Source organism: Artemia sp. Qi Xiang Cuo, chromosome 2, assembly GCF_049724085.1.
Source record: "Artemia sp. Qi Xiang Cuo chromosome 2, ASM4972408v1, whole genome shotgun sequence".
Taxonomy (NCBI): domain Eukaryota; kingdom Metazoa; phylum Arthropoda; class Branchiopoda; order Anostraca; family Artemiidae; genus Artemia; species Artemia sp. Qi Xiang Cuo.
Window position 1 is genome coordinate 84357154 of NC_142795.1, and position 25016 is coordinate 84382169.

At 33.0% G+C, this 25016-nt stretch overlaps 1 protein-coding gene across 1 annotated transcript in view; it reads left to right on the forward strand.

Moving 5' to 3' along the window:
• alpha-Man-Ia (alpha-Mannosidase class I a) overlaps positions 1-25016 on the forward strand; it is a 62698-nt gene that overhangs the window by 8120 nt on the left and 29562 nt on the right. The window contains exons 2-5 of the mRNA XM_089107894.1: positions 3437-3623; positions 8722-8957; positions 12426-12605; positions 19921-20134. Coding sequence (XP_088964020.1) covers positions 3437-3623; positions 8722-8957; positions 12426-12605; positions 19921-20134 — 817 coding nt within the window. The remainder of the gene's footprint in view (positions 1-3436; positions 3624-8721; positions 8958-12425; positions 12606-19920; positions 20135-25016) is intronic.

The following is a 25016-nucleotide window of genomic DNA, read 5'->3' on the forward strand; positions in this document are numbered from 1 at the left end:
ACAAGGTAAAGCACAACAATTCACTATTGAAATATTCCAACTCTTGCATTTCAACGAAAGAAATCCAAAATGAACTTTGAAAAATCATGAGAATTTAGCTGTGACAAGATAAACCACGACAATACACTACTGTAATATACCAATTCTTGCATTTCGCGAAAGAAATTCAAAATAAACTTTGAAAAATTAAGAGAATGTAACTGTGACAAGGTAAAGCACAACAAAACACTACTTAAATATTCCAACTCTTGCGTTTTAATGAAAGAAATTCAAAATGAACTATGAAAATCAATAGAATGTAACTGTGACAATGTAAAGCACAACAAAACACAACTGAAATATTCCAACTATTACATTTCACGACAAAAATTCAATATGAACTTAAAAAAATCATCAGAATTTAACTTTGACAAGGTAAAGCACAACAAATCACTACTGAAATATTCTAACTCTTGCATTTCACGAAAGTAATTCAAAATGAACTTAGAAAAATCATGAGAATGTATCTGTGACAAGGTAAAGCACTACATAACACGACTGAAAAATGTTCAAATTTTTGCATTTCGCGAAAGAAATTCAAAATGAACTTTGAAAAATAATGAGAATGTAACTCTGACAATGTAAAACCACGATAATACACCACTGAAATATTCCAATTCTGTCACTTCGCGAAAGAAATTCAAAATGAACCTTGAAAAATTAAGTGAATGTAATTCTGACAAGGTAAAGCAGAACAAAACATTACTGAAATATTCCAACTCTTGCATTTAAATGAAATAAATTATAAATTAACTTTTAAAATAAACAGAATGTAACTGTGACAAGGTAGAGCACAACAAAACACAACTGAAGTATTCCAACTCTTGCATTCCAACGAAAGAAATTCAAAATTAACTATGAAAATCAATTGAATGTAACTGTGACAAGGTAAACACAACAAAACACTACTGAAATATTCCAATTCTTACATTTCACTAAAAATATTCAAAATGAACAATGCCTATACGACCCATAGAATCCATTTTCGCTAGCAATTCGGCCCACAGTACAGCAATTTGATATGCGTAGCCTACTGCCAGGAACCAGTGGGGGGATCCTTGCTCGTAATTGCTAATCACCTTAACCCTTTTATCCATCGTCAAGTATATGCTTCAAAAAAATTTTATTCAGAGATTTCACGTTAAAAAATTATCCAGTCACTAATTACCCCTTTTTCGCAAATGTCAATCAATGAATTCCGATTGTAAAATCGTGTTTAATCATGTTACCTAACCCACAGTACAGGAATTTGATATGCGTAGCCTACTGCCAGGAACCAGTGGGGGATCCTTGCTCGTAATTGCTAATCACCTTAACCCTTTTATCCATCGGCGAGTACATGCTCCAAAAATATTTTATTCAGAGATTTCACGTTAAAAAATTATCCAATCACTAATTACCCCTTTTTTGCAAATGTCTATCAAACGCTAAGGAACGTAATCTCACCGAACACGTCAAACTGTTTCCACAGACTTCAAAAAAGGAACTGTGGATAACACATGGGTGATTGACAGCTTTCCCTAAAAAAACGATTCCTAAATACGCGATTTGACAATCTCTAGTTGTTTCATTGTGCAATTCTTATCAAAAACAAAAACCTTGCCAACTTTTAGAATGTTCACGTGTAAATACAGTGTCTCAGGCATGGCTTTTCCTTGCGCAATTCATGTGTAATTGCATGTAAGTTTCGTGGTGCCTATTGCCTCAGGTGTAAGTTTCCATGTAAGTTCTGTGTCAATTGATAGGATACTACTAACACACACACACACACACACACAAAACAGAACAAAGAAGAGAAAAAAACAATAATTAAAAGACCCAAACAAAAGGCGATTTTTATGAGTCTAAAATGTGTTTTAGCTTCCTCAAAATTCCAAGACTCCTTGAGATCTTCATATTAATTAGTCCAATATGATGCTTGAATGAAAGGTTTTCATCGAGAAGAATACCAAGAAATTGGACATATCGTTCCTTATGTCTACTGAGAGAGCCCCTTGAAAGCTGGATATTAGTTAACTCAGGGCACGTTAGAGAAATAAGATAAAAAATCAGAAAACTTGACTTAGCAATATTTATGGCAAGGCAATTTACATCAAACCAAAGAAAAACTCTCTCAAAAAGGTCAACTAATTTGGGAAGCATCTCAGACTCAGTTCCTACTACAGTACCAATGGTACTGTCATCAGCAAAAGCAACGAGGGTGTCCACATCCTGAGACGATGGTTTTTTTTTAGCATAGAAAGAATCAGGATGACATAGGCGACAGCACAGTGTAGGTTTTGATTCTTAACCGCAACTATAAGGTCATTAACATAAATCAAAAACAGAAACGGTCCAAGAACAGAGCCTTAAGGAACACTAAACTCAACTTCAGACGAAAAGCGGGAAAGGGAGTCTACGGAGATAGTTCTACCTGACAAATAGGAATTAAACCAAGCATGAGCCTGTCCTCTTACACCATTGTTTGATAGCTTATACAGCAGAATCTCATGAGTTAAAGAGTCAAAAGCCTTACGGACATCGAGGAATATAGCTGCAAATTTAAAAGAGTTACACACGCATGCTCCATAGAATGTTTTGCTCAGAAGCCAAACTGAAAATCATGAAAAAATCGTTTAGCTTCTATAAAAGCAAGTAGACGGGAAAGCATGGTCTTTTCAAAAATTTTGCTAAAAACAGACAGCAAAGATATAAGACGATAATTAGCTGGATCACTTTTTGGTCCACCTATATATAAAACAATTACTTTAGCTTGCTTAAGAGAACTGGGGAAAATCCCATTTTCAAAAGAAAGATTTATAAGCTTTGTCAATGGAGAAATAATTGAAGGAAGAATGAATTTAACTACCATAGCTGGAATACAGTCAGAGCCAGACGACGAAGAACCCTTCAAGCTAAACTATTATATTTTCATCATGTTTTGTTTTATTTCATTAGCATTAACCAAACTTGACTTGTCGCGTCGGTTTCAGCTAATTGACAAGTACCGCATTATGTGCAAGTCCAATGCACTGTATTGCATCATCTATCACTTGTTTTTGTAGCTATGAAATCGGTTTTCTGAGATGTAACCTAAGTGTAATTCTTGAATGTGTTTCTAATAACCGATAAGTACCGAAACTTGTAAAACCATGTATATAAAAAAAACGGGATAAAGTCGGGAATTGAATTTCTTTTGAAAGACTATAAGTAGTTATGCAGTGTTTGCTGGTAGTGGACCCGCCCCCCCCCCCCAAAAAAAAGGTGAAAATTACAGCTAGAAATTTAGGCACCAAAGAGCTTAAGAAGGTTTAGCTGTCTTTGGGAATGAACAGACTGTTCATTGTTCAATGAACAGTGTTTTCATTTTTACGGACGAAAAGCTGTGCCAAATTTAACTAATTAGTTTTGCTTTCAGGGTTCAACCCACCATAACAAGATTCGTACCTGGGTAGCCACGGCCACAGCAAAGTTTCCTAACCAATATACCACCGTATCCTGCTTAGCAGTTTTGGTTTTGTACTTTTTGCTGTTCCGGTCATTTGTTTATCACGTACTAGAAATTTATTACAATAACTTAGAACTCGAAGTTCCATCACCACTTGGTGAGCAATTTTATGTTCCTTTCAGCTATAAACCCACAAAAGCACATTGATTACATCTCTGAACATCCCTTTAAACATCTCTGAACAATGTTACAGACGCCTGTTAATATCAGTGACGTCAATTTGGAGGTGAGGAGGTGCAGGAGAGCCTCTGTCCTTATAGACTTTTTGCCCCCGTCTAGATCTGTAAAAATGACTATTTGGAGGATTTTCATTGGAAATTACCAATTTTCGGTTTTTCTATTAAAAAAAAATTAACAAATTTGCCCCTTCCTTTGGATAGTAGATGAATCAATTTTGCACCCCCCCCCCCAATTTTATGAATTGACACCACTAGCCTAGAACTAGACTAGTTCCGTTAGTGAACATATATTTTACACTGCCGAATTTATATTCGGCAGTCAAGTCGAATTTATGTTAAAAAACAACTTAGATATAAAAAGTAGTTTTCAAATGAGCCCTTAAACAGCTGTCTGTTATGTTTCAGTGCCCCCCCCCCCCCCCTGGCGGCGAAAAAAAAAAAGAAAAAACGGACCCATGAGTGCTTTCATTGAAAAGTACCAATTTTCGGTATTTTCATGGGAAAAAATTGAAAAACTAAAATTTTGCCCTTTCGGATATTGAAAAATACACTCTCCCCATCAATCTGCATGTATTGACCCCACTAGGCTAGAACTAGCCTAGTTCTCTTAGTCAGCAGGTGATTTATTAAAATTATTATGGAGACTGGGAGAGGGAATACACAACATGAGGGATTGTAAACCTAGGGCCCAGGGTTTTTGACCATGGAGATTATGATGGTATCTTTATCGTTCTTCCAAGTCTTTTCCACACCCGAAATGACACACTAAGTGCCATTTTTGGGTGTCATACGTTACTCCACGCTGGCGTTGTGAAGTTGAATTTATATAAAGTACGTAGATATAGAAAATTCAGCTTCAAAATCAGCCCTTAGATGGTTCTATTATATTCCATAATAATATAATTCTGGAAACATCAGGGCTTTCATCAAAAAGCACCCATTTTAGTATTTTCTTCGAACAAACTGTAAAAAACAACCCAACTTGGCCCCTTCGTATTTTAAAAGTACAATTTGACCCCCTCTCCAATTTTCATGAGTTGGTACCACTAGGCTAGTTCTAGTCAAAGGACTATTTATGAATTCATTAAGTAGACTGGGATTACCTCTATCCAAAATAGGTCAATTATGTTGAAAATATAAGAAATTGTTTGAAGACGATTCATACTTGATATTGGGGGGGGGGCTCCTGCTCAAAGCCAAATTGCCTTTAAAGGTACTTATAGATTTTATTGTAAACATACCTTCCTGGAATCATGTCTCTTTGGGGTAATTTCCAAAATCACGAATGAAAAGTTCCTCTTCAACTTTAAGATGAAGCAAAAAGTTAAAAAAAAATTCAATAAAACTAAAACAAGATTTTTCCCGAAGGAATGAAATTTTTTCCCACCCTCTACAGAAAATCTAGTGTTTCAGATTTTAAAAGTTAAAAAAATCCGTTTTCGATGTAAATTGAGCAAAAGATGCCTTAAATCAGTCATCCTAATATACTGGGTGTAATATCAATCAATCAATTTATTCAATTAATAAACACAACAAAATACACTTCAATATAAACTCCCCCGTAAGGCTCTATGGCCAGGAAAAAAAACAGGGGAGAAACAAAAATGACACAAATACAAAGTATTTTCAATATAATGCATTGCATTTCAACCTTTCAAAGACTCAACACACACACACACGCAAAACAAAACAAAGAAGAGAAAAAAAAAAATAATTAAAAGACCCAAACAAAAAGCGATTTAATGAGACCCCCCCCCCCCCAAAAAAAAGGATGTAAGACAATCCAATAAAATAAACCAAATTCCAAATATATATTTGAAACCAAACCAAAAAAAAAAAATAATATACAAACTCAAAACCCCTCACAATAAATGTTTCCAACCCAGGCTAGTGTCACCCCCCCCCAAATAATAATAATAAAGATTAACAAAAATATATTTAAAAAAAAAAAATCAAGACGTTGAAAATATTTTTAAGATCCTTTGGAAAGTAGCGAATGATTGACGATCTTGAGCTAAGTATTGTAGGCTATTTAAACTAATATGAAATGCAGTTAATGGATAAAAGTAAGATCTCGCTGAAGTAGTAAATAAAACATTAATATTCCTGGAATTGCAAAGATGATGCAAAGACATATCAGTGACGAAAGAAGGAGTAGTTTGCATTGAAAGATTCAGGATGACATAGGCGATAGCAAACACTAGGTTTTTGATTCATAACCCCAACTATAAGGTCATTAACATGAATCAAAAACAGAAACGGTCCAAGAACAGAACCTTGAGGAACACCAAACTCAACTTCAGACGAAAAGTGGGAAAGGGAATCTACGGAGATAGTTCTACCTGACAAATAGGAATCAAACCAAGCATGAGCTTGTCCTTTTACACCATTGTGTGATAGCTTATACAGCAGAATCTCATGAGTTAAAGAGTCAAAAGCCTTACGGACATCTAGGAATATAGCTGCAGGAATCAAACCAGAGTCAAGCGCGGTGTGGAGAAAATTTAAGAGAGCTTTACACGCAGTCTCCGTGGAATGTTTAGCTCGGATCCCAAACTGAAAACCATGAAAAAATCTTTTAGCCTCTAGAAAAGCAAGTAGACGGGAAAGCATGGTCTTTTCAAAAATTTTGCTAAAAACAGACAGCCAAGATATAGGGCGATAATTGGCTGGGTCACTTCTTGGTCCACCTTTATATAAAACAATTGCTCTAGCTCGCTTAAGAGAACTGGGGAAAATCCCATTTTAGAAAGAAAGATTTATAAGCTTTGTCAATGGAGAAATAATTGAAATAAGAATGAACTTAACTACCACAGTTGGAGTAAAGTCACGACCAGACGAAGAAGGACTCTTCAAGCTATTTACAATTCTGTCTACTTCCAAATCAGGAGTAGAATGTAGCACCCTCAATTTGAAATAATGTGGACCGGGATAAAATTTTTATTTCGGTTGTGATTGTAAAGACCTGATTGAAGGAGCAGTGGTTTTCCCAATATTGTCAAAATATGATGTAAATGCTTCTTGAACAGATGGAATACCCTCAACAACCACATCACCAACTACAAGACTTGGAGGGATAGAAGGAGCCGGAGAAGAGCGTTTGAGGACGGAATTGTTTACTTGCCAAGTTTTTCGAATATCTTTCCCACAATCCGAGAATTTTTTGGAATAATAAAGGAATTTAGCCTTCAGGCATAAAGAATTAAAAACATTCCTGTACAGTTTGAATTGCTGAAGACGTGCAGCATTCAAAGAGGGCTTTGCTGACTTAAAAGCTTTCCAGAGATTATTTTTTCTTCTCCAACTGTTTAGAAGATCAGGGGTCATCCATGGGTTAAGAGGAATAGATCTTTTTGACCTTGAAGTAGAGGAGGACAGAGCACATACGTCAAAAATAGACTCCTTTACTGACTCATAAAAGGAATCAAACTTAGAACAAAAATCATTATCGTCACCAAAAATATTCTAATTCTTCTCAGCTAAATGGGATTGAAGGCGGATTAATTCATTTAAACTGACCCTAAAAGAAGCTGAAGCAGATTCTGGAAGGTCCCTATTCAATGCATTATCAAGAATAAAACTGGAAAATGCAGGAAAATGGTCTGCAATATTACTCACTACAACATAATTCCAAACCAAATTAAGAGACAAAAAGATTTTATCAATTAAAGAGGCTGACGTATCAGTTACACGTGTTGGAATACAGGTTGTTGGTAGAACCCCAGCAGTGAGCATATCTGAGAGAAAATCCATCGTAGTAGATGAAGACATGTCAATTAGATTTAAGTTAAAGTCTCCCATTATTACAAGTTCACATGGACGTCTGCCTATTAAATCCAAGACCTCATCAAGGACCTGAAGAAAAGAAGGGACGGATCCACTGGGAGATCTATAAACATTACCAATTATCAAAACCTTATTTTTTAAATTGATTTCAATAAACTGGGATTCAAAAACCCCTTCGTCATTCCTCGACGCATCGCTTCGAACAGTATACGGAAAAATATCAGAAATATACATTGCTAGTCCACCCTTTGCCATCCTTCTGCGATTTAGTCTCTCCATTTTGTAACCGGGTATATCTAAAAGCATTTCATTACTAGAAATAAGAAGTCTCACATAATCCGATAACATCGGGTCGCCCATCAATAACTATCTGCCTCAACTGATCAATCGATGAGCATAGACCCTGAGTATTGAGTTGAAGGACCAAAAAATGATCATCTCGTCTAGTAGCCCACTTTAAATCAGAAACATACTTACTATTAATTGATTGGGAAGTATTTAGTGAATTTCTTTCAATTTTACCAATAGAATTATTAGTGATACTCAAGACATCTAAGGGGTTTCTTTGTAATTGAAGTAAACGCCCATCAAGGGAGTAAAAATCCCCAGAGCCTGAGTTAGAAAAATTCCTAAAACTTAAGGAGGCTGTGTATCAAACCTGCGCCGCAACACACACAAAATAAAATAAATAAATTAACCAAGAGGCTATAAATAACAAGAAAAATAAATAAATAAAACCACAATAATCATACCAATAAGTAAGATACATATACATTTTATATTATTGAACAAATTAATAATAATAATTTCAGATAAATTTAGTGAATTCCTTAAATAATTAATCATACTACTCAGTTCCTGAAATAAAAAAATGCAAAAAATATATATAACGCTAAAGCTCCACTGCAATAATATATCCATGAGACCAAAACTAGTAAAATTATTTTCAAGATAACAAAGGATTAAAATCCCAAACTGACGCAATAACTTGTGAGAACAGGCATGTAACAAAAAAGAATAATTATTCAAATCCATAAATTTCATTTAATTTAATTGTAACGAAAGTAAATAATTAGACAGACACGCAAAAAGAAAAAAAAATAGGCAAAAGATAAATAGAATACGCTGAATATATGAATGGCAAGATACTAAAGATATCTAAAAAAAAACACACACACACAAAAAAAACATATTTTTAAACACATTCAGCTAGAGTATGAATTTTTTTAGTGACACTTTCACCGTTAGGCCTTGCCAAAATTTGCCCACGATCAGTCCAAACATTTCTATGTCCAAATTTGTCCTTAGCGACATATAGGATCTCACGTCGCCTCTTTGTCAATGCTTCCGATAGGAAAATTCCACTTGAAGCTAACCTGGCTTTTGCTTTGAAGACTTTCTTCGCTTTATCACTTTTCACAAATTTAACTAAAACAGGAGGGACTTTGTCGTTGAGGGAGGCATCGGTTAAAGCAGGAGATATTTTGAATCTGTAGATATTCCTAATTTGGGCAACATTAATTTCAGTCAGGTTCATTTTGGTTACGAAAACTTGCAGGATTGATTGGAGGTAAGTTCTCGATTGCTGCTTAACACCATGCAAAATAAGCGAACGAAGCAGTACTTCTTGTTCAAATGAATCTAGTTTCATCTCAATTTTCATGATTTTCTCTTCTTGATTTATTATTTGGTTGCGAAGAGTTTTCAGCGATTGTTAAACTTTTTCAAATTTTGGTTGATAATCAAGAGTAATCGCGTCATATATTTGACAAATGATGTCGTGGGATGACTGGCGGAAAGAATCAGCATCCGAAAACCTTTCATTAACCTTCTTAGTTATATTTTGCATTAACTCTCGCTTAATTTTTTTCAGCTCAAGCTCCATAGAAGTGATTTTATCCATCAACGAGGCGTATTCTCCTGTATTAGATTCTTTAGTTGTTAATACATTATATGCCTGGGAGAGGTATTTATAAATATCGGGCGAATTTTTCAATTCCTCGAATGCAGCCTTTACACCTGCAGTCTGTTTTGTTGAAGTTTGGCTAACGCTTGGATTATATTCTGCCGAGTTGGCTTCAACAAGTCTGTATTCATCATGTGTCCCATAGCGAAATACCAAATATGATGGCTTTTCTTTGCTATCCTTGGACACTTTTAGTATCTTTACTGGCCAATGAGGATAATTTTTGAAGTTAGCTAACGCGATATCAAACTCTTTAAATGCAGGCATTTCCTATTAAGGAGAGGCCAAAATAAAAGCAAATTATCTTTATCTAAGTTAAGAACCTTAATGAAAAATTTAGTTGAAATAATGCTCCAAAGATTCCATAATATATATCCCAAATAATTTATAAAATCCACTAATATCAGTCTATTTCAATACCAATTAGTTTGACACCAAAGGTGAACACAGGTCAATTCGCTCACAGTATGTTTACTCAAGAGCAAAAAAACAAACAATTACGGACAAATTAAAGTTCAAATGGGGATAAGTCCTTATATTAAAATAGACCGGCGAAAAAAGCGAAGCAGGAGAGAAGCTGGAATTTGAAGAGTTAAGATTTTTAGATGAGTCTAATAAAAAATAAAAAAAATTAGAAAAACTAGGAAAGGATTAGAAAGGTTTAATGTAAGTTTTAATTACTGAATATTTTCTCATCCTCCTTATCTTCATATATTCGTCTCTCTAAGTCCTCGCTCCCTCAATGACATGAAGTAAATTTAGTAAATGAAGTAAATCCTTCCCAGAATTTAGAAAACTATCCAAAGTATTATTACTCTTTAAAGTTACCTTTAGACCATTAGTCTGTAAAATTCTTTTAAGTTTTCACTTAGCCCGGGTACATATGGTAAGGAACAAAAACATCCTTCTCCCGAGTAGTCTCTAAGACTTCCTTAGAAATCTCTAGAAACCTTTTTCTTCTTTTTGAAAAAGTCTGGTTAATTAACCACTCTGGATACATGCTACTTATTAGTATTTTTCTTAAGAAAGATAACTCCTCCTCAAAAATTTTGGGGAGTAAATACTAAATGTCCGGTCAGTTAAAGAAATGATCAAACCAATTTTTACTTGGCGAGCATTTAAGCATTTAACAAAAAAAACGGTGTGTTCTCGAATTTTACATAGCGTAAACTTGAGTGAGTGGAGCGTAATACACTAAGTTTTAAACTTGCTACTTAGTTTGGTTGAAACACCTTTTCTTTTTGTTTAATTACAATTCATCAAACTGTAAAGTTTCATGAATACAATACTTTTCGTAGCATAGAAAAAACTATCAATATTTCAATGATCAATAATTATCAATAATTCTAGGAAATTATAATTATCAATTATCCATAATTCTAAGAAAATTTGAAAACTTCAAGAGCCAGTGTATTCCAAGCAGATTTTCAAAAATATGATGTAGGAAATATGAAGCAGAAACTTAACTTCGCCGAAAGTTTCAACTTCTTTCTATACTTTAATTAAATATAAAAAAAAATTTATTAAAAATATAAAAGGACAAAAGTAAAAGCAACTTATCTTTATGTAAGTTAAGAACCTTAATGAAAAAATTAGTTGAAATAATGTTCCAAAGATTCCATAATATATATCCAAAATATTTTATCTAATCCACTAATATCAGCCTATTTCAATACCAATTAGTTTGGCACCAAAGGTGAACACAGGTCAAGTCGCTCACAGTAGGTTTACTAAAAAAAAAGTCAATGGCGCAACAAATTGCACCTGTGCCTTAATCCGTTTAGTTGAAGAAACCAGTTCTGTATTTTTCAGAGACTATAAAATATCCGTTTTAAAGCTAGGTGTTCACTGAATGAATGCTCTTGAGCCTAATGAGCTCAAGAGCAAAAAAACAAACAATTACGGACAAATTAAAGTTCAAATGGGAAAGTCCTTTTGTTAGACAGTGAAAACAGATGCAAAAAATATGATATTTCCATCGCATGCACCAATATCAGTGGTCGTCATCAGCAGATATGATCATCAGCACCATGTATGTGATCGAAATATCTAAATTTTTATCTGTTTTCGCTGTCCAATAAAAGGACTTATCCCCACTTGAACTTTTATGTGTCTGTCATAGAAAGACAGTGTGGGTTTTAGAAAAAAATCAAAAATTTCCTTTCATACGACGATTCCTCATCTACTTATGTAGGTATTCACCGTACATAAAAGAAAAAATATTTCCAGGGTTAATGGTTTTCAGGGTTAAAATATTATATGTTTCCAGGGTTAAAGGGTAGTATTGGTATCATGAATCAAACTATTTTTTGCCAAGTAACTAGGCTATAAAGCTTTAAAGAACTGTAAATTCATCATTTAATGGATAAATAAATTTGATGAAAAAAAATTGCAGTCAACACATTTTGAAGCCGTTTCCACTATAATCTATCCCCAACCCCCCTAATGTGCAAATATATAGTTCAAATAATATGTTTCACATGTGTTCTCCAGTTTCTTGATTTCGTCTGCATTGATTCAATTTACGGGTACACGAGTTGAAACGAAAGTGACATTCGGCAAAACGCATGGGAACTACATAATTTGGGCTGTATATTTGCACATTTGGGGGGGGGGGGAGTAAAGCGTAGTGGAAGCGGCTTCGATGTGTCAACTAAATTTTATTCTTATTATGAAGTAAAAATTGTATTCTTAACCTGATTCCTTCTCAAGAGACCGAATTGTGTAGTAATATCTCTGGATCCGCCCCTGGAAGGCTGTACTGTTAATCCATTAATTTATAGGTAATATATAAACTTATAAATACTATATATACTTATAAATACTAACTATATACTACTATATATAACTTATAAATACTATATATAACTTATAAATACTAGTAATTTGTTTTAATCGATTCTTTATTTCCTGGGACGCCATTGCCACAGTTACAATTTTTAGTAGCTAATTTTTCCTTCCTTTTTAGAGCAGTGACATATCTGTATTTGAAACAAATATTCGTTTTGTTGGTGGTCTTCTTACGGTGTATGCTCTGACTGGCGATTATGCCTTCGCGGCCAAAGCTGATGAAATTGCTCAACTGCTTTTGCCAGCTTTCAACACTCCAACTGGGATTCCAAATGCCTTGATAAATGCTAAAACTGGTGTAAGAGCTTTTCTTCTTTATTTTGTCTTATTGATCAATTCAGGCCAGTAATTTCTGTTTTGTCTATGGTGTTATTTGAAAATTAGCTGAATCTTGTAAATTCACGAATTCAGTGGCAAAACTTAGGTGTTTTATTTCAAATTTTCATGCATATTGAAACAAAATATTTACCTTCGAAATGTCTTGATAGTTGCCAGAACTCGTGTAAGAACCTTTCCCGTTTATTTTGAATTATTGATCAATATAGACTAATGATTTTCGTTTCGCTTATGATGTTGTTGGAAAATAAGCTTAATTTTGAAAACTTAAAACATAGTGGCAAAAGCTGGATATATTTTATTTCAAATTTTTTAAGGTCATTGAAAAACATTTGCCTTCCAAATGCCTGGATAAATACCAAAACTGGTGTAAAACATGTTCTCCTTTATTTTGTCTAATTGATCAATACAGGCCAATGATTTTATTTTGTCTTTTATTTGTAATTTGTAACTTTCCAAATTTAAGGGTAAAAGTTGTATATATTTTATTTACATTTTTCAACATACATTGGAAAACATTTGGCTCCCATTTGTATTGTTAAATGCCAAAATTAGTATAAATGCGGAAACTGGAATCAATTTTTGTATTTTAAACATTCCTTCCTCCTAACAAATATTCACATTTTTCACGGAGGGGTTCACATTTTCAGGGATGATGATTTTTCTCGAGTATTTTTTTTACTGCTATTAAACTTAAATGTAAGAAAACGAGGACTGAAGGAGGAAATAAAAACCCTCCTTCATATTTAGGAGGGCACTGGATCAAACAGCTCGTAATAGCAAACTGTATTTAAAAGAAAGCTCGTTAGAATATATATATCAAAGAATGGACCTAACCTAACCTGAAGGAAGCTTTAACAGCCATTAACTTGGTATTTTTTTTTATGTCTTCCTTAGCTTTAAGGGATATATATACTTGTAGGTCTTTTAGAAAATGATAGGAGGTGACTTTTTTTAAATACCAACAAGATAGAGTAGAAATAACCTAAAAATTTATGCACGGTATAATAAAAATACTTGAATTTTTATAATAAAAATGCTATGAAAATACTTGAAAAATACTTGAAAAAATTCATACGAGTTAATTTTTGTTTTGTCTTTGTTTTTTTTCTTTCAAAAATTAATTCAAGTTAATAAATTTAAAGATATATTCTTATTAAAAATTTTCCACTAAATTGAAAACCTTTTGCTGCTCAGACGGTAGATATTATGGTAGAAGCTGAGACATAGGTACATGCATTGCTGTTGATTCTCTAAATTAAATTATTATTTCCCCTGTAGGAGGCTCAACAAACATCCTTAAATAATGAAATATCTAAATACTTTAAAACATAATGTTTAAGTTTCATTTCAGTAATTTCAAATTGAGATTCAAATTTTCAGATGAAATTAGAGATGGATAATATTTTCCGAAAAGGTAAAAAATGTTTTTTTTTCCGCGGTTGATAAATAATTCGAAAAAAAGCTGCCATATGTAGTGTATAATTTGAGGTCTAGGTAAATACATCAACTTGCATTATGCACAAAATACACAAAATCATTGACATATAAGTCATAAAGTTTTTATTTGCAAACATGCAAATATTTTAGTTGACTATCAAAGCGAGGGAATTTGTCTTTTTTTAACCATTAAATGGATGCAAAATTTCATATATTTTTTCAAACTTACGGGAAGGGAATGTAATTAAAATCCTCCTCTCAGCCCCCTTGACGAAGGTCATATCCAAAGGGATCAAGATTGAATCCCCCCTCCCCCCCCCAAAAAAAAAATCCAGCTCGTAAAAGTAAAAAAATGCGTATAAACCAATTTTGATGCCTTTTTTAAGTTTTTCAAACTTATTGGAAGGGAAGGGTATTCGAACCCCCGCAAAAAAAATCGAGGACACGGCCTTGTCGCTTCAAATAGCCTTAATATTGGAGGTACGTAATTTTGTCCGTGATCTACATATCCAGTGTAGTCATCACGGAAATGTAGACAATGGGGTGACAAAAATTGATTATTCAAAATCTAGGGGGTGTGCCGTTTTATTGTTTTTTAACTTTTTCCGTGGAAAAGCCTATATTTATTGTTCTAAATTTAGGGGATTCATATGCCCCCCCCCCCCCACCGTATTGACGCCACTGCGTACTGGAGACAATTACGATTGCGAAATACCCCATATACAGGAGATTAGGGAATTATTTTCAGTTGATTTTACCTGGGATTAAATAAAAAAAACAAGTTTTTTTAACTGAAAGTAAGGAGCAACATTAAAACTTAAAACGAACAGAAATTGTTCCGTATATGAAAGGGGCTGTCCCCTCCACAACGCCTCGCTCTTTACGCAAAAAAATTTTTTTCTAAAAAAATAGAGTTGTGAGAAAGAGTCAAACTTTAGCGTAAAGACTTTTTTTGGCTAAATGGCTGCTCGAAAGTTGTTTAATTTCATCTACGAACGTTTTTATTAGTAATAAATGTATGTAACTTACGAATTAACTTACGCAACGAACTTCTATATTCGTATATTTTTATTACGTATATTAGGGGGGTTCGCCCCCCTAGTCAATAACTCGCTCTTTACTCTAAAGTTCGAATTTCTTTCCAATTCTTTAAGAATGACTCCTTAATCAAAAAGGCCGTTAATTAGAATAAATTGCTCTTATGAAAATAATAAAAAAAACTTTAGCGTAAAGAGCGAGGTATTGACTAGGGGTTGAACCCAATCATACGCGTAATAGTTTCTGTTCGTTTTAAGTTTTGATGTTGAAAAGTTTTTCAGTTGAAAACTTGTTTTTTTTTATTTAATTTCTGATCGTTTTTTTAAAATAATGCTGGGAAATCTGGTGCCTCCTTCATAGCAATGTTTTCCCCCATGGAAAGATCCTCCCACGTAACCCCCGACCCCCGCCCCACTACCCCAAAAAATTACCCCTGAAAACGGCTGTATACTTACCAAAAACCAAAACTAAATGTAAACAATGGGCAAAGTTAAAAACATTCAGCCCTTCCCCCGGGGACTGTGGGGGATTAAGTCATCCTGAAAGATATAGTTATTGTACTTCTCGACCATTCTGAACAAAATGGCTATCTCAAAATTTTGATCGGGTGACTTTGAAAAAAAAAGCGTGGGAGGTGGCCTAGTTGCCCTCCATTTGTTTGATCCCTCAAAAAAAGTACTTAAACTTTTAATATCTCCTTGAATAATCCCTCTCGCGATATTCTAGGACCACTGGGTCGATACGATCACCCCTGGAAAAAAACAACAACAAATAAACACATCCGTGATCTTTCTTCTGGCAAAAAATAAAAAAATTCCACATTTTTCCAGATAGGAGCTTGAAACCTCTAAAGTTGGGTTCTCTTATACGCTGAATCTGATGGTTTGATTTTCATTAAGGTTCTATGACTTTTAGGGGGTGTTTTCCTCTTTTTTCGAAAATAAGTCAAATTTTCTCAGGCGCGTTCTATGAATTTTAGGGAGTGCTTCCCCCTTTTTTCAAAAATAAGGCAAATTTTCTCAGGCTCGTAACTTCACGAACTGTTTGATTGATGAATGATCAAGAGAAAAGCTGTCGCATCTAGTGAATAAAATCATATGAAGATAAATACATCAGCTTGCATTATACGTGGTGATGAATTCCTGTGTCTACAGTATACTAAACAAATTTATTGTTGACTACCTTCAAACCTAATAAAAAAAATCAAGCATATTTGCACCAAAACTTACGCTTGCGAGGGTGCCCTGCTTAACAAAAACAACGAAAAGCAAGATATACACAACGTAATTTTTTAACATGTAACTAATTAGATTTATATGTAACCAAATATACACACAACAATATATTTATTGACCCACAGCAACCCACAACATTTTTAATGGCAGTTAAAATTTAACAAAATATGAAAAGAAAACTAAATTATATGACAAATCTCGATCACTGATCTCGAGTCACTGATTCTAAAATTTTGTTGAACTTTTCAAGTTTCTGTTTTGGGTGCTTTGGTACTCGTCTGTTATTTATAATATATAATATAAATATAATATATATATATATATATATATATATATATATATATATATATATATATATATATATATATATATATATATATATATATATATATATATATATATATATATATATATAATATAAAGTGAAATTTATAATATAATGAAAATATAATGCTTTAAAAAATATTTTGCTATATAGTTGCACATTAGGGCGTAGGGGTAAATTATAACGGGTCTGCATGCAATATATGTTAGGTACAGTTATTCTGCATATTATGTAGTAAGAATTGTTTTATAACTTCACACTGTCCAAATACTTTACCCCCCCCCTAATGTGTAAATATACAGCCCAAATTATATTTCCCATCCATTCTGTAACTTGTCTTTGTCTTGTCTCACGCTAAGCTGAAAGAAACTAACAAAGAAACTGGTTCTACTTAGCTTCTATATACTTAGGCGCTATAACAGAAAAGTACCGGTACTTGTAATTTTTCAAATTATTTCATTGACTATGAACAGGTTTTTTATTTATTAGATTCTTATCTTTAAATTTAAGGAATATTGTTTTTATTTTTGAATTGAATATTATCTCTTCCAATGACTGAATGTTATAAGGAAGATGGATTTTTACATTTGTTTTATTTTCGGGTATTTTGAGGTATTTTAGCGAAATGAAGGTTTTTGGGGAGATTAAAAAAAAAACAGATTTTGAGTAATGAGACAAACTTTGAATCCCAATTTATATCCGTCAAATGCTACATTTCCAATATGGAGCTTGAAAATGATTAGCTCCGCTTGGTTTTAAATTTTTATGGGATATTCTCTTTTCCTGTGACTGAACCTCGGGGTTAGGGAATTTTTCAGAGATTTCTCGGACCGGGGAGGGGGTGGGGTATACACAAAATAACCTCAAAAACATATAAAAATTTGTTTGTATCCATTTCTGTTGCGTTTTTACGAGTCAGACAAAAATTTCGGGGGGGGGGGCTCAAACCCCATACACCCCCTCTCCCCCCCCCTGGATAAGGCCTTGGTGATGGTGCTTATTAGACTAAGATATGCTGTAGATAAAGTTTAAAAAGAATAACATCACGGTCAAACAGTTCGGGGTAACGAACTGTAAGTAAGGAGTGACCCGGCTCAATAGTAACGGAAACTCTAAAAAAATGAAATTTTGATACCAATAGATATATCAAAAGAATCGGTTTTTATGCTGATTTTAAATATATAACTTTCATTAAGTTTAGGTTTTTGGACCAATTTCATGTGAAAATCCCCATCCCAAGGAACGATCGTAGGATTGAAGGATGATGGTGGTGAATTCGATAATAAAAAATCCTCCAGCACTGAAACATACTTTGAATAGGCTACTGAATTATTAGTTAAAATACTTAATTTCAAATATGAAGCTTGAAACGACTAACTTTGCTTCGTTGTCATTTTTTTCGGTCTTGCTAGGGTTGCAGTGATGTTTCAAGTCGTTTCTTAATTGTTTCTGCGATTGCTATAGACACTTGGACTGATCATTGCGTAAGTAACGTAATACTGAGATTTTGGAATGTCATTTGCACGTTATGTAACCTTTTTTGTCTTTTATCAAGACAATCTTATGCAGTAATTCAAAATTTTCTTAAATTCCAAAATCTTAGTATTACGTTACTTACGCAATGATCAGTCCAAGTGCCTATAGCAATCGCAGAAACAATTAAGAAACGACTTGAAACATCACTGCAACCCTAGCAAGACCGAAAAAAATGACAACGAAGCCAAGTTAGTCGTTTCAAGCTTCATATTTGAAATTTTCATGGGTCTCTTGAATCAATTTCAAGTGAAAATCCCTACCCCAAGGTACGACCGCATGATTGAAGGTTGGCGGAGGTAAATTCGATAAAAATGAAAAACTTCCAGCAATGAAACATGCTTTGAATGCTGAATTTTCAAAAAAAAAAGGAAAAAAACAATGTTCCATATGGAACTCCAAACGGTTTTAGGATGAATAGGATGAAACTCCAATAGGATGAATATATAATAGTTTAGAAACAAATTTGGGCTATATATTTGCACATTAGGGGGGTGGGCAGTAAAGCATAGCATATATTAAATATCTAACCTAACCTAAGTACCTTCCAACCCCCCTCCCCCTAAACCCCATAAAACAACAGTTTAAATATTGTAAATTCAATGAGAATTTACGCTCTTCGATCAATTTAGATAGCAATTATCCGCTTTACGGGTTTCCATTACTGCATTCCTTCGACAGTCTATAGCGCTGTGTACCATTGAGGGCAATTGTACCGGTTTTAATTAGCTTGAAATCTATATTTCATCTTACTTTTTTATCTTTGTAGATGGGCAAGATACTTTTTGACAGCTAAAAACTAGACTAGACTCTTCACTTTTTAAACTAAACACTAGACTTTTCATCTTCATTTCTTCTTGAAAATGTGTGAGCTTGGCAACTCTACATCTGGGCAACGTTTTAATTAAATTGAAGGCTATATTTTATATTTCTTTTTGTTTGTGCGTATGAGCAATAATTATAATTGGACATCAGGTGGTGCAGCGATTTTCTCAGAATCGTGTAAAAAGGTATGTGTTAGTTGGAGAAAAGCTTTCTGGTGAATTAGGCAAAGCTCTTAACCAAAAATTGTTCAAATTGTAACTTTATCAGACTTCAAATTATATTATTAGACATAAAACTTTTTAACACCTATAACTTAGACTAGAAACTTTTTGACTTTTCGAAACTTGACATTAGACCTTTTTATCTTCTTTTCTTCTTGAAAATGGCTTGAAAATGCGTGAGCTTGGTAAATCTACATCTGGACAGCGTTTTAATTACCGTGAAAGCCATATTTTATGATTGGTTTTTGTTTGTGCTGGTGGGCAAGAATTATAATCGGGCATTAGGTGCTGCAGCAATATTCTAAGAATTGTGTAAAAAGGTGCGTTTTTGAAGGAGAAAAGTCTTCCGGTAAATTGGGTAAAGTTCTAGACCAAAAATCCTTTAAATTGTAACTTTAATAGACTTCAAATTGTGTTATTATACACTAAACTTTTTAAAATCGAGAGAATAGTGAATAGAGAATAGAGAAACACTAAACTTTTTAAGATCTAGAGATTTAAAATCTAGAGAATCAGAAACCTTTTGACTTATTGGAACTAGATATTAGACTTTCATCTTTTTTTCTTGAAAATAACAGAAATGCATGGACCAAGTCTATATCTGGTGAGCGTTTTAATTACCTCAACAGCTATATTTTATATTTCTTTTTATTTGTGCAGATCGGCAAGAATTATAATTGGGCATCAGGTGGTGCAGCGATTCTCTCCGAATTTGGAACGTTACATCTTGAATTCAGCTACCTTTCAGATGTAACTGGCAATCCTGTCTATAGAGAAAAAATTGAACAAGTTCGAAAAGTAATTCGAGAAATACCCAAGCCCAATGGACTTTATCCTAACTATTTGAACTCCAGGACTGGAAAATGGGGACAAAGTAAGTTGTATTTCGTTTATTGCCTGAATATCCCTTATATGGGTGTAAAAAGTTTGGCGAACTAGTAAGAGTAAACGATAAACTATTATAATAGTTATTATAATAATATATAATATTATATTATAATATATAGTATATTATTATAATAAACTATTTCCATGTGTAATAAAAAAAATATTTTTTTAGATGTGTTTCTTTCTTTCTTTTTTGTATATTTTTTGTATAGCATCTGTTTTCCATCTTTTTATGTTATATCCTTATGTTTATATTTATTTTCTTTTTATTCATTCTAGTGACTGTTTAATCTTGTTTTTCTTCCCTTCCTTTTTTTCCAAGTTGTTAAACACTAAACTTTTATATTATAATATATATGCCAAGATGCCAAGCTGAAATATCGAGAACTTCATTAGTATTTGTAAAAAAAAGATTTTCTTAATTTTCACAGCTTTAACTAAGAATTTTACCTTTTATTATATTTTCATTTTATTTTAATTTTAACTAATAACAGAAGAAACTTCGACGCTTTAAAGTAGGTTTCATAGGAATGAACAATTACAACTACCACTGACACTGCAGCGCTATCCAGCAAAACTTAGAAGAAAAATAAATCTATAGTAGGTTTCCTAGGAATGAATAATTACAACTACCACTGACACTGCAGCGCTATCCAGCAAACCCTAGAATAAAAATAAATCTAAAGTAGGTTTCATAGGAATGAACAATTACAATTACCACTGACACTGCAGCGCTATCCAGCAAACCCGAGAAGAAAAATAAATCTAAAGTAGGTTTCCTAGGAATGAATAATTACAACTACCACTGACACTGCAGCGCTATCCAGAAAACCCTAGAAGAAAAATAAATCTAAAGTAGGTTTTACTAGGAATGAATAATTACAACTACCACTGACACTGCAGCGCTATCCAGAAAACCCTAGAAGAAAAATAAATCTAAAGTAGGTTTCCTAGGAATGAATAATTACAACTACCACTGACACTGCAGCGCTATCCAGCAAACCCTAGAAGAAAAATAAATCTAAAGTAGGTTTCCTAGGAATGAATAATTACAACTACCACTGACACTGCAGCGCTATCCAGCAAACCCTAGAAGAAAAATAAATCTAAAGTAGGTTTTCTAGGAATGAACAATTACAACTACCATTGACACTGCAGCGCTATCCAGCAAACCCTAGAAGAAAAATAAATCTAAAGTAGGTTTCGTAGGAATGAATAATTACAACTACCACTGACACTGCAGCGCTATCCAGCAAACCCTAGAAGAAAAATAAATCTAAAGTAGGTTTTCTAGGAATGAACAATTACAATTACCACTGACACTGCAGCGCTATCCAGCAAAACCTAGAAGAAAAATAAATCTAAAGTAGGTTTCATAGGAATGAACAATTACAACTACCACTGACACTGCAGCACTATCCAGCAAAACCCAGAAGAAAAATAAATCTAAACTAGGTTTCATAGGAATGAACAACTACAAGTACCACTGACAAGACAGCGATGTTCATCAAAAGTTAGATTCTTTCAAAAATTTAAAATAGGGTTCATAGTAAACGACTACTTGCACAGCGCTATTCTGCAAATATTAGGTTTTTTGCAAAAACTTTAAATGGGATTCATAGCAATGAACAACTACATCAACCACTGGTAGTGCAGCGTTGTTTAGCAAAAGGCAGATTTTTTTTCAAAAAAATTAAATCTATCAACAACTATAAGTACCACTGATAATGCAGCGTTATTCAGCAAAATTATTTCATTTTTCAAAAATTTAAACGAAATGTCAAACTGAATGTACCACAGATAGTTCAGCGTTATTCAGCAAATAATGGATTTTTTTTCCAAGAATTTAAAATAGGGTTCACAGCATTGAACAAGCTACAGGTACCACTGATAGTGCAGTATTATTCCGCAAAAACTGGATTTCTTTTCAAAAATTTAAAATAGGTTTCACAGTAAGCTGATAGTTCACAAGTACCGCTGATAGTGCAGCGCTATTCAGCAAAAATTAGTTTTTTCTTTTAAAAATTAAATATAGAGTTCATAATGATAAACAACTACACCGTTGATAGTGCTGCATTATTCAGCAAAGATTTTTTTCAAAAATTTAAAATATAGTTTGTAGTAATGAAAAACTACAAGTACCGCTGATAGTGCAGCGCTATTCAGCAAAAATTAGTTTTTATTTTCAAAAATTAAATATAGAGTTCATAATAATAAACAACTACACCGTTGATAGGGCTGCATTGTTCAGCAAAGATTTTTTTTCTAAAATTTATGGTTTGCAGTAATGAAAGACTACAAGTACCGCTGATAGTGCAGCGCTATTCAGAAAAATTAGTTTTTTCTTTCAAAAATTAAATATAGAGTTCATAATAATAAACAACTACACCGTTGACAGTGCTGCATTATTCAGCAAAGATTTTTTTCTAAAATTTAAAATATGGTTTGCAGTAATGAACAACTACAAGTACCGCTGATAGTGCAGAGCTATTCAGCAAAAATTAGTTTTTTCTTTCAAAAATTAAATATAGAGTTCATAATAATAAACAACTACACCGTTGATAGTGTTGCGTTATTCAGCAAAGATTTGTTTCCAAAATTTAAAATATGGTTTGCAGTAATGAACAACTACAATTACCGCTGATAGTGCAGCGCTATTCAACAAAAATTAGTTTTTTCTTTCAAAAATTGAATATAGAGTTCATAATAATAAACAACTACACCGTTGATAATGCTGCATTATTCAGCAAAGATTTGTTCTCTAAAATTTAAAATATGGTTTGCAGTAATGAACAACTTCAAGTACCGCTGATAGTGCAGCGCTATTCAGCAAAAATTATTGTTTTCTTTCAAAATTTAAATATAGAGTTCATAATAATAAACAACTACACCGTTGATAGTGCTGCATTATTCAGCAAAGATTTTTTTCTAAAATTTAATATATGGTTTGCAGTAATGAACAACTACAATCACCGCTGATAGTGCAGCGCTATTCAGCAAAAATTAGTTTTTTCTTTCAAAAATTAAATATAGAGTTCATAATAATAAACAACTACACCGTTGATAGTGTTGCATTATTCAGCAAAGATTTTTTTCTAAAATTTAAAATATAGTCTGCAGTAATGAACAACTACAAGTACCGCTGATAGTGCAGTGCGATTCTGCAAAAAATTAGTTTTTTTCTTTCATAAATAAAATATAGAGTTCATAATAATAAACAACTACACCGTTGATAGTGCTGCATTATTCAGCAAAGATTTTTTTCTAAAATTTAAAATATAGTTTGCAGTAATGAACAACTACAAGTACCGCTGATAGTGCAGCGGTATTCAGCAAAAATTAGTTTTTTCTTTCAAAAATTAAATATAGGGTTCATAATAATAAACAACTACACCGTTGATAGTGCTTGCAGTAATAAACAACTACAAGTACCGCTGATAGTGCAGCGCTATTCAGCAAAAATTAGTTTTTTCTTTCAAAAATTAAATATAGAGTTCATAATAATAAACAACTACACCGTTGATAGTGCTGCATTATTCAGCGAAGATTTTTTTCTAAAATTTAAAATATGGTTTGCAGTAATGAAAAACTACATGTACCACTGAAAGTACAGCGTTATTCAGCCTAATTACGAGAAGAATTAAAGTAGGTTTTATATGAATGAGCAACTACAAGTACATGTAGTTGCTTCAGGGTATTTCAGAACCGTCTGTAATATATCCCCACCAACACTCTCAAGAAATAGAAGTTTGTGTCAATTATGAATCCAAGTTGTTCTCAACCAATAGCCTGCAATTAATACATTATTATTATATTATTAAAAAAAAGTACGTTTAGGTATCTAGGTCATATTTGAAATTTTGCTAATTAATCCTTCTTTACGTTTATTTTGCGTCAAAATAAGTTAGACATTAAGCATATTGCGAACCCAGTATCGCTATCAGCGATAGAGAAAAAAGATAGAAAAGTGCTTGGGATGGTAATGTCATTGCAAAACAATTAAAAGTTTTTAAAGCGATTAAATATTTTACAGTTATACGAATAACATCTACTTATTCAATAGGTATTTCTGAATTTTCTCTGGTGTTTATCTGCCAAGTATTTCAAGAAATGGGGTTTGTTTCAATTTTGATCCAAGTTACGCTCGATTTTTTAATGTTTTATTTTTGTAGTATATGGTGATTTGAAGCGTGTTCGATTCAGCTGCTATTTCACATTTATAAAAAGGAGCTTAGGTGACGCCAATTTTCCCATCTTTCCTTTATTCCTTTTTTCCTTTATTCCTTTCCCATCTTTCCTTTATTCCTTTTTTCCTTTATTCCTTTCCCATCTTTCCTTTATCTTTTTTGTTTTTTAAGTAAGTTTAGATCCTTCCACAAGAAGAAGTCTTAAGGTTTAAAGTGATTTTTTTTTTAATTTGTCGTCATTGAGAGGAGTGGAGGTGGGTTTTAAAAAATACAAAAAATATAAATAAAGACTACAATTGTTATATTACATTATTAAAAAATGTAAAGGGATCTAGGCCATTTTTGAAATTTTCAAAAGAAAATATAGAAAATATTTTCTTGACATCAAACATCTTCTCTTTCGTTTAATCGTTTTTTAAATTCAATCCTTGCCAGAAAGTGTTAGACTTTAAGGTTTGGGTTCTCTGTCCAATTTTTAGTATGTTGTTTTTCTGCTCTCCTACGGCTTTCATATATAAACGAAAGACAAGGCCGTACCCAGAGGGAGGGTTAGGGGGGTTTGAAACCCCCACGAAATGTTTGACTGACTCGTAAAAACATAACAAAAATGGATATAAACAAATTTTGTGTGTGTTTTTGAGGTTTTTTTTTGTGTAAACACCGTCCTTGAAAATTTTTTTT